Source organism: Heloderma suspectum, chromosome 2 (genome assembly GCF_057233095.1).
Source record: "Heloderma suspectum isolate Gila_16-S chromosome 2, 16-S_ref, whole genome shotgun sequence".
NCBI lineage: Eukaryota > Metazoa > Chordata > Lepidosauria > Squamata > Helodermatidae > Heloderma > Heloderma suspectum.
Window position 1 is genome coordinate 193,623,618 of NC_139459.1, and position 10,750 is coordinate 193,634,367.

General features: G+C 45.9%; 1 protein-coding gene across 1 annotated transcript; it reads right to left on the reverse strand.

Annotated features, from left to right (window-relative positions):
- Positions 1 to 5,186: 5,186 nt before the first annotated feature.
- On the reverse strand, positions 5,187 to 6,038 carry LOC146353710 (uncharacterized). The gene has a single exon (XM_084829768.1). The coding sequence runs from the start codon at positions 6,036 to 6,038 to the stop codon at positions 5,187 to 5,189; it is 852 nt and encodes a 283-aa protein (XP_084685894.1).
- Positions 6,039 to 10,750: the final 4,712 nt, after the last annotated feature.

A 10,750-nucleotide genomic window follows, 5' to 3' on the forward strand; every position in this document is an offset into this window, starting at 1 on the left:
GTGATGTCACAGTTCCTATATAGGCAGGGAAAGGAGAAGAGGCAGATCAGTGATGTGAGAGGCACAGAATGGTGGCTGCACCCAAATGGTGGCATCTGATGTAGTGCACAGATACTTGTGCTATAATCAGTTTTTAAGGTGCCCAAAACCTCTCTGTTGTTTTTGTTGAAACATGGGCTGTGTTTCCATGACAACAGAACGGTGAAGCAAACAAAGGAATACCGGATTTTTCATGGAACTGGCATGGCTCCGCGCAGGGCTCCACAAAGGACTGCACCACACCAGTATAAGTTGCTGACAGAAACATACTTCTGGGTGGGGTGGGGGGACTGGAAGTGAATGTCATCAGACTGGCAGGGGCTGCTCAACCAATAAGAGAGGCTCCCCCCTCCAGGCTCGACTCCCCTTTCTCCTGCCCCCCTGGTTAGGTGATGATGCAAAGGAATGAAGCTGGCATTAATTACTCCCGAAAAGCCGTGAACCAAACAGCAGAGACACGCAGCTTTGGAAACAGCGCTTCATAGCCATTAGGGGAGTTACTATGCCTTTCACCAGATGAATACATGAAGTATCCTGGGTTAGTGTTTTTGGCTTAATGGCAATCTCAGTAAATTTGGGTACAAGCCTCATTGACCGCAACGGGAGTTACTTCTGAGTAGACTTCCTGGACCTATGCCCGATTTCACCCATTTTGTCCCTTTCCCTCTAAATACCAGGCTTCCACATTAGCAGGCACCCCTGAATAAATGTGCTATTGTGCGATAGCACAAATGCATGATAATGCACTTTCAGGAACAAGCCTCATTGACTACAACAGGAGTTAGCAGGACCCCCCTGAACTAATGTGCTATCACACAATATCGCTATCACGCGATAGTGCAAATGCGTGTTAGTGCTATTTCATGACTGAGTGATAGAGTGATAGCAAGATACTGACATAGGGGGTATGTGTATTGATGGAAGAAATGTGAAATAGTATCATAATGAAATAGCTAGAGAGGGGGGTAAAGGTGCTGCCGGAGAACTGGGGCTTTTTTAGTGATGCCTTCTAAACGCGCAGCTGGGGGGTCTGCAGTAACGACCTCTAGAACTGCAACCTGGCCGGGAACTTATATGTATGTATGTATATATATCTCGTCCCACGGCTCTTTTTGTAGTGTAAGCCTTAGCCCCTGATAGAGTAACAGCTTTAAATGTCCAAAATTGATACAGTTTGTGGCTGCTGGATGGCCACAACGTCATGTATCCCTAACAACCTCTACATGCAGCCAGTTTGGAATAAATCACTCATGGAAACAGGCCCATCGCTAACACCCCTCCGGAAATTCATTTTTCAAGGTACATTTTAGGTTCCAAGCAAGACAGCAGAGCACATCTTAGGAATGCACATCTTAGGAATCACTGGGTTTGGGGAATGCTGATAGTCAATGGTGGTCAACTGTGACAATGTGAACTACGTATATTTTAAAAGGTTTTTTTGGAACCTCACTCTTGAAAGCAAGCCTTGCTGTACTGTGCTTTCTAAATGAACTTGTTTATCTTTCTTCGAAAGGTTTGTTCTCTCTCTGAAGCCACCAGTGCCGAAAGTAAATTGCCACTTAACTTGGAATAATCAGTTACCTGCCTATGTTACATAAACGAAATGATGTGAATGTTAATTTGCAGTGACACCACCACTTAGGATCAAGCTGAAGCTTCTGCATTTCAGGGACAAAGATAAGTAGGGGGATAAAAGGTAGCGATTGTCAACCTTGGCTACAACCCAACACAGAAATCAATGGACTTAAAGCATACTTAACTCTTCACTGGGTGGTGTGTTTGTTGTCCTAGAGTAGCCTTCCTGCACAGGCTGGCTGGGGATGATGGGAGCAGTACTTCAACCCATGCGGAGGGCATCAAGTCGGGGGAAGCTGTCCTGGAAGCTTTAGAGTTACAATAACCTGTGTGGAGATAAACCCCCAAAGAGATTGTACAACCTACTGTGGGTACAAACCTGTGAATGCTCATGACTGTGTAGTAAGCTAACACTCCTATCTTTCCGACTGTTATTCTTGGAGCAGTGTTGTGGCTGAGCCTGCAGTTCTTTACACATTTCTCTGGAATTAAGCCCTGTTGAACTCAGTGGGCATTATGTCTGGGTAAACATCCACAGGATTGAGCTGCATGACCTGCAAATCAGCTTAAAACTCCCCTCTTGTCAGGTATGCACAAAAACTGCAATCCTATCTCCACTTACATGGGCAGAAGCCCCACAGAGCATCGGAGCAAACATGCATTGGGTTGCACTGTAAATCGTGTAGGGCAAGCTCCCTCTCCCTCTCAGCTTCAGCTGCAAAATGGGGAGAATAATGCTGTCCTAACTTACAGGTTGTTGCACAGATTGCAACAATAAAATGTATGTGAAGTGCTCTGAGCACTTGAAAGTCCTATATAGTTCTTCCCCCAGCCTCGTGCCCTCCAGATGAGTTGGATTGCAACTCCCACGGCCATGCTGTCTGGGAATGATGGGAGTTGGAATCCAACACATCTGGAGGACATCAGGTTGGAGGAGGCTGTGCTGTATGAATGCAAGGGGAGAGCACAACTCATAATCTATACATCTGTTTGCATACAGTCATTTCCTGATATGTTTATCATTCAGGCTGTTGATCCCAAATGGCTAAGAATACTTTAGAAGGTAAAGCACAATGGAAGCAGCACATTGATGCTTTTAGAGAGCCAATGTGATGTGTCATGGCCAAGAGCTTGAGCTGAGAAGCCCCTGCTTCAAGTCTCACCTTGGAGATGAACTTCTTCAATGGCCATAGGCAAGCCACTATTCTCTCAGTTACTGCAACTGCCTACCTTACAAGGCTGTTGTAAGGACTCCCAACAAAATATAGTATGTGAAGCACTTTGAACTCTTGGGATGTGTCACATAAATACCAACAACTATTATTTAAAAACTAAAATATCAGAATCTAAAACCTCACAGTGGCAATGTAACTCCCAAACAGGTGATGTGATCCTCCCCCCAAATCCGCCACTGAATGTTAAAGACTGTCTGTGCCCTGCAAATATGAAGTCAAACATGTGTCTGTGCAGATGCACTCAGAACTACATGTTTGCAGCACCTGCCAATCCAGCTGGATGGTTCTCCCTGCCTACTGTTCTGGCATCAGCTGAAAGAAACCACAAGGTGGAGTTGGTTGACTACAAATCTCCTAGAGGCAGTCAAGTGATGGGTGAGAAGTTTGTTCAGTTTGCATTTTTATGGGAGAGATTACCCAGTTCGCACCACATGGAACCATGGCCCTGAGCACAATTTGTGGTTGGAAGTCCAAGTTTTTGATGCGTTTAGCAAAGAAGAAAAGAAAAAGAAAAAAGCAGCGTTTGAAAACATGCTCACATCTGAAAAACGCGCACAGGGTAATGTGTACATTTGAAAAATGCCCCCAAACGTGCTTTAATCAGTGGATACATGTGTACACAAATGCATACATTTGAAGAGTGTGCACAAAATGTACACTTTTTGAAAAACGCACACATAAAAATATGTACATGTTCGTGTGTGGGAAAAATGAGATGCTCACAATCCGATGTGGAACCAGGATGGAACAAGCCTAGCAGTGGAAAAATGAGAACCTGGATGCAATCACGTTTGGCAGTTTTGTCCATCCCATGCCATATCCTGGAAAGTTCAAAGCAGCTGCTGTGTGGTAGAAAGAGTGACTGTTGGACAAACCCTCTCTGTGGGTTTGCGCCTGTTTCCTTCGTTTCTGGTTTACCAATACAATGCAAAAACCAAATACAAGCAAAGCGAGGTTCTGGACAAGCACTTTGTTTCAATGATTTTGCCGTCCAGGCTAGTGCCAATCCTTGGTGTTTACGCAGCTGGTGAGAATCCATGTGATCAGCAGCACCACTGGATACTAGCCATTATGGCATGTGGCGTATTGCCAGGTGGAAATGCTTCTCAGCAGCCTCAGTGTGTGGACTGTAACATTTTAATCAGTCCTTAGGGACAAACAATATATTATGTGTGAGATCCATGATTGAATCCCCCAGTATTTTCTGTTTTTACTTTAATGCTGCCATTGCTGCTCGTGGTGTGGCAGGAGGGGTTCTGCATCCTCCCTCTCTCCCCGAGCTGTTTTCCTGATCTAAATTGTCCCTGAACCTGCTGTCAGTTTTTTGTGTGTGAATACCTTATGCCAACCGCCTTCATTCTGGTGTCCTCCAGACTTGTTGGATTACAAGTCTCATCACTCTAGCCATGGCCATGCTGGATGGGGGCAATGGGAGTTGTAGTCAGACACATCTAGAGGGCACTGTGTTGGGGAAGACTGCCATATATATATACACACACATACATACACACACACACACACACACACACACATATTTTATCTCTCTCTCTCTCTCTCTCTCCATGGACATAACAGCAGTTTTGGGGAGGAGGATTTAGATCAGGAAAGCAACATGTGGGGAGCGGAAAGGGTCAGTGCCACAGGTCTGATCAAATTCAACCCCCGCCCCCCACAATGGTATGTCAGTAAAAATGAAAGCATCTGGAAATCCAATCATGGCTCTCCCACATAACATGTATTTTGGTTCTTAGTTTTCTGATTTTAATGTTATATTTTTGTACCAATATGAAGGACTGAGTTAACCTTCTAATCCACTTGGTCCTACCCCTGGTTATTATAACTACTACTGAAGCCTGTTTATAGTGGAGTAGCTACAGGAAGTGGCACCTGGATGAGTTAAGAAATAGTTGTGGACCTTTCAGGGTACTCAGCCGAAGTTCAAAACTCTCATTATTCAGATAGACTGCTCCTGCTTAGAAGGCTGTATGTAAAAAAATCACCTGTCTCCTGCTATCCAATGTCACATGGGTCTGATTTTCTCCTCCCTGTACCTGCCAGCAGAGTTTAATGGCTGAATATGCTCTACTGTGTTAGGCTGCAGACATAGGACCAATGAGAATGTAGCAACAGAGCTACTCTGCCTAGTCTACTGCTCCCACTGTGCCTCTCTCAGTAAGATGGTTTTTCATCTACCCTCTTAAATGAACATGTGTAGTTATTCCAAACTGAAATACGCCCAGGGTGGATAATTGGAATGGGCTCCAAAACAAAAGATTCACAAGTGGATTTATTTAATGAGATCAACTTTCCTGCAGACGTCATTCGAGGCCGCTTGGGTCAAGGCTCTTCCCCGGCACCGTCCTCATCTTCTGATATACCCCGGTCCTCCCCATCATCCAGAGAGCCTTCGCCAGATGGGTGATTCCAAATCACAGTCAAGTACATGTTCTGCCTAGCCGGGGTTGCATTGTAGTGAACCCCACTGGCGAAGAGGCACTGCCGCAAGTTCCAGCAAATGATGGAATACACTGACACCAGCCAGAGGATCATCCCAGCAAGGAAGCTTGCGATGAGCAGCCGGATCGCTGGGACAACGTACTGCTGCAGGGTCAAGCTGTGCAACGGGACTGGGACCAACTGCAGGAAGAACGTCCTCAAGCCCCAGCTGCTCTCCTTCAGAAAGGCCTTTCTGTGCCTCTGAAGAGGGCTGTGACGGCTTCTCTGGCTGGGCACCTTGTGTTCAATGAGCAGAGCTGACTTTGGGGTCCCTCCGACAGTCTGATTTCTCTCCAAGTTCCATTTGGGTTCCAAGCTTCTGTTCCTGTTGAGACTCTTCTTTAGCTCCCTGGAGACGTCGGGGCGCCCGATTTGGCGGAGAGCCCGGGCCAGGCGATCCCAGTTGATGGCACCTCTCTGCATTTCCAGCCAGCGGCTTAGGTTTTCTATGCACTGGTCCATGCTGATGATGTCCTGCCATTGGCTCGGAGGGAAGAAATCGTCCTCCTCTGGTGCTTGCTTGGCTTCCTTCTGTGGGATGGTGAGCCGAATGTAGAGCTCGTGGCATTCGTCCGGGTTTAGGAGCTCTGTGATGCTGCCTAATGTGGTGGCCTCTGGATCGTTAGCAGCCATATTAATGCAGGGCGGTTGTGTTGCCAGCAAGAGGAGGGTGGCCCCCATTAGTGCCAACATGACGAGAAAGGTAGGATTTATAGCCTTGGATCAAGGTCAGCCCTAATGTCCTACATTTAGCACTCTGGATGGCTGCTGGACTAGTAGTCATGTTGCCCAGCTCCTTCTGTCTTCCTTGTACACTCCTCTTCCTGTAGCCTCTCCTCTGGGCCCCTATGAGGTCAGTGAAACCTCATAACCTGATCTCACAGTTCCTCCTCAGAGGTTATTACTGGAGCTTGTATGATGTGGCTGTTGTAGGGGTATGGAGACTAAAAAGGGTTACACCTGCCTGAATAGATCACATCAAAAGCAGCATCTACCTGGGCCAGTCACACATGACTGATACTGTGGTGGCACCAGCTGGCATCCATTCTCACATCAGGACACTCTGTTACAGCAGAAAGAGCTTTCTGGTCAGGTATGGTTTATTATTTTATTATAGGGGCCGCAGTGGCTTAGTGGTTAAGACGCTGAATTGCAGACTGGAAGGTCGGCAGGACAGCAGTTCGAGACCCGAGTGCTGCGTGACGGAGTGAGCTCCCGTCTTCAGTCCCAGCTCCTGCTAATCTAGCAGTTCGAAAGCAAGAAATTGCAAGTAGATAAATAGGTACCGCTTCGGCGGGAAAGGTAACAGCGTTCCGTGCACCTGGGTGTTCAGTCATGCTGGCCACGTGACCACGGAAGTGTCTTCGGACAATGCTGGCTCTTCGGCTTAGAAACGGAGATGAGCACCACACCCTAGAGTCGGACACGACTAGTTGGGGACACCTTTACCTTTACCTTTTTATGGTTTATTACTGATAGACAGACAGACAGTACCAGAGTGGTTTACAAAAATGCCAGAACACAAAAACCATAATCGAATAATAACATAGTTGTTGTTGTTGTTCAGTCGTTCAGTCGTGTCTGACTCTTCGTGACCCCATGGACCATAGCACACCAGGCCTTCCTGTCCTCCGCTCTCTCCCGGAGCGTGCTCAAGTCCATATTCATTGCATCGGTGATGCTATCTAGCCATCTCATCCTCTGCCTTCCCCTTCTCCTTTTGCCTTCAGTCTTTCCCAGCATCAGGGTCTTTTCCAGTGACTCTTCGCATTAGGTGGCCAAAATATTTGAGCTTCAGTTTCAGTATCTGTCCTTCCAATGAGCACTCAGGGTTGATTTCCTTTAGGATTGACTGATTTGACCTCCTTGCAGTCCAGGGGACTCGTAAGAGTCTTCTCCAGCACCACAGTTCGAAAGCATCGATTCTTTGTTGTTAGTAATGCTTCCTAAGGCCTCTAGCTTTGTTGTTAGTAATGCTTCCTAAGGCCCACTTGACTTCACTCTCGAGCATGTCCGGCTCAAGTTCAGTGACTGCACTATCATGGCTATCAGGGACATTCAGATCTTTCCTGTATAGTTCTTCTGTGTATTTTTGCCACCTCTTCTTAATCTCATCTGCTTCTGTTATGTCCCTGCCTTCTTTGTCCTTTATCATGCCCGTCTTTGCACAAAACGTTCCCTTGAGATCTCTGATTTTCTTGAAAAGATCTCTAGTCTTTTCCATTCTATTGTTTACTTCAATTTCTTTGCATTGTTCATTTAGGAAGGCCTTCTTGTCTCTCCTTGCTATTCTCTGGAAATCTGCATTCAATTGGGTATATCTTCCCTCTTTCTCCCTTGCTTTTCGCTTCCCTTCTTTCCTCAGCTGCTTGTAAAGCCTCATCAGACAGCCACTTTGCTTTCTTGCATGTCTTTTTCTTTGGGATGGATTGAGCTGCTGCCTCCTGAACAATGTTACGGACCTCCGTCCATAGTTCCTCAGGAACTCTGTCTATCAGGTCTAATCCCTTAAATCTATTCCTCACCTCCACTGTATATTCATAAGGGATATGATTTAGGTCATACCTGAATGGTTTAGTGGTTTTCCCTACGTTCTTCAATTTAAGCCGAAATTTAAATTTTGCAATAAGAAGCTCATGATCTGAGCCACAATCAGCTCCAGGTCTTGTTTTTACTGACTGTATAGACCTTCTCCATCTTTGGCTGCAAAGTACATAATCAATCTGATTTCAATATTGACCATCTGGTGACATCAAAAAGAGGACATCTTTTTTTGGTGTTAGTTCTAGAAGGTGTTGTAGGTCTTCATAGAACCAATCAACCTCAGCTTCTTTGGCCTCAGTGGTTGGGGCAGAGACTTGAATTACTGTGATGTTGAATGGTTTGCCTTGGATTCGTACTGAGATCATTCTGTCGTTTTTGAGATTGTACCCCAGTACTGCTTTTCCCATCCTTTTGTTGACTATGAGTGCTACTCCATTTCTTCTAAGAGATTCTTGCCCACAGTAGTAGATATAATGGTCACCTGAATTAAATTTGCCCATGCTTGTCCATTGTAGTTCGCTGATTCCCAAGATGTCGATGTTCAATCTTGCCATCTCATGTTTGACCACCTCCAGCTTACCTTGATTCATTGATCTGACATTCCAGGTTCCTAAACAATATTGTTCTTTACAGAATCAGGCTTTCTTTTCACCACCAGACACATCCACAGCTGAGTGTCCTTTCAGCTTTGGCCCAGCCGCTTCACTCTTTCTGGCGCTACTTGGAAATACCCTCTGCTCTTCCCCAGTAGTATATTGGACACCTTCCGACCTGAGGGGCTCATCTTCCGGCATCATATCTTTTAGCCTTGTGATACGTTCCATGGGGTTTTCTCGGCAAGAATACTGGAGTGGGTTGCCATTTCCTTCTCCAGTGGACCACATTTTGTCAGAACTCTCCACCATGACCTGTCCGTCTTAGGTGGCCCTGCATGGCCTAGCTTATGGCTTCACTGAGTTACGCAAGCCCCTTTGCCACAACAAGGCAGTGATCCATGAAGGGGAATAACATAGTACAACATTTTAAAAGAAAACTTAAAAAGCCATAATAGCCATAACAATTTCATAGATAGGTAGACAAATAAGACCATTTCAAAAGCCAAAAAGATGTGTCTTGACCCCCTTCCTGAACGCAGAGCAGTTCACTGATGGTTATCTGTCATTCTCTTCGACATGTTGGTTGGTTGGTTGGTTTTAGAGCAGCCTTCCCTAACTTGGTGCCCTCCAGTGTGTTGGACTGCAACACCCACCATTTCCATCCAATGTGATGGGACTTGTAGTCCAACGCATTGGGTGGGCATGCTATAGCACGCGTAAGCAATGTGGTATCCACAGGCACCAGTGAGCCCCTGGACAGCTTTTTAAACACATGTTCTTATCAGCAGCTGGGATTGCTGTGCAATAGGTTTCCATAGGTGCTGAAAACTGTGGGTTCAAAGGAGTTGTTTAGTGTGTTGGGGCTCAGCTCCCACCTCTGCCTTGTGCTCAGTGTTTGGGGTACGTTACTTGTCCTTTGCCATGCCTCCCATGGCAGCCATTTTGTGCCGGTGCTCAGGACAGTTTCTCAAATTGCCAAATGTGCTCATGGCCCAAAGAGGTTGCCTACCCCTGCTCTAGAGCATACCCAAGAAAAATAGGGCAATGAATTTCCGTGTTGTGGGAAAGAGAAGCGGGGGACACACCCCATGATCTGAGATTTAAAAGAAGCGAAGGGCTGTGTGGCTGATGGGAAAAGTCTGCTGCATCCTCTGCTGCACGTGTACATGTAGCATGCTTGGCCCTATAAGACATCATGATTACGGTTCTCTTGATGCCATTCTGTTTGGGATCTGGTTGCTTCCTTCCCATTCCTTTCTTCTCTCTCTCCCTCCCTTACTCATATTTCTTCTCCGAGCCAAATGCCAAGATGAGGCTGGCACTGGCATTTTTTCCACTTCTGCCATGTCCCTCATCCCAGTTACACCTGCCCCTCTGCAGTTTATGCCCAGTTTAAAGATAAAGAATCATCTGAAGGAACAGCAGGGTTTTGAAGTTGTCCATCAACAATTGGCGCCAGGACAGCAGACTGAGCAAGGCATACAGGTGACCTGGTCACAGTCTTCTGTACTATGGTGGGATGCCCTGTATTTCTATTTACAATTATTTCTAAATTTGCATCTATGCATATAAATTAACACGTGCAAATTTCATGAAATCGGTCCCCTCTTTTATCCTCTTTTTTAAGGCTTTTCTGCATAAGGTATTTATCATGCACTCGTCATTCCCTACTTATGCTTGCTTATGGGTTCTTTAGACAATGATGTGACCCTCCAGTTTCACTTCTATGTCTAAAGAGCATTTTCAAAGAGCATTTTTAGAGCGACATGTGAAAGCAAAAGAAAGCACAATGTCCTTTTGAGTCTTTGCGCTATTCCACTGTACCACAGTGCCACCTAGCAGTTATGTAGTAGAAACGCAGGAAAGGAAACACTCCTCATGTAGTGCTCGGATCTCAATTCTGTGATGAAAATGAAAGAAGTTACAGAGGATTAACAGCCTTGTGCACATGGCTTTGTGAGGAAGGAGAGTGGTTTAATGGCAGATTGTCTCTGTACCTTCTCCACATCTTGCCTGGAAAGTAGCAACAGCAAGTGGACCTTGTATCCTTCAGTTATATTTTTTAGTGGGCTAGTCTTCACTGGTGTATTCTTGGTAGGAGAGGGCAGTCATCCTGGCTAGATCAGGCTAGAATGATCTGATCCCCCCAGAAATAGGGTGCCTACTTTACAGAGGACAGTTCTCTCTTTGAAAGTGTTCTCCATTTGAAGGGCTGTCTAGCCCAAGTCCTGCTGAAAGATAAGGAAGCATCAGAAAGGAGAGCTG

What these genes read in the sequence shown, in the direction of transcription:
- LOC146353710 (XM_084829768.1), bottom strand. Translation starts at nt 6,038, where the DNA reads ATGTTGGCACTAATGGGGGCCACCCTCCTCTTGCTGGCAACACAACCG.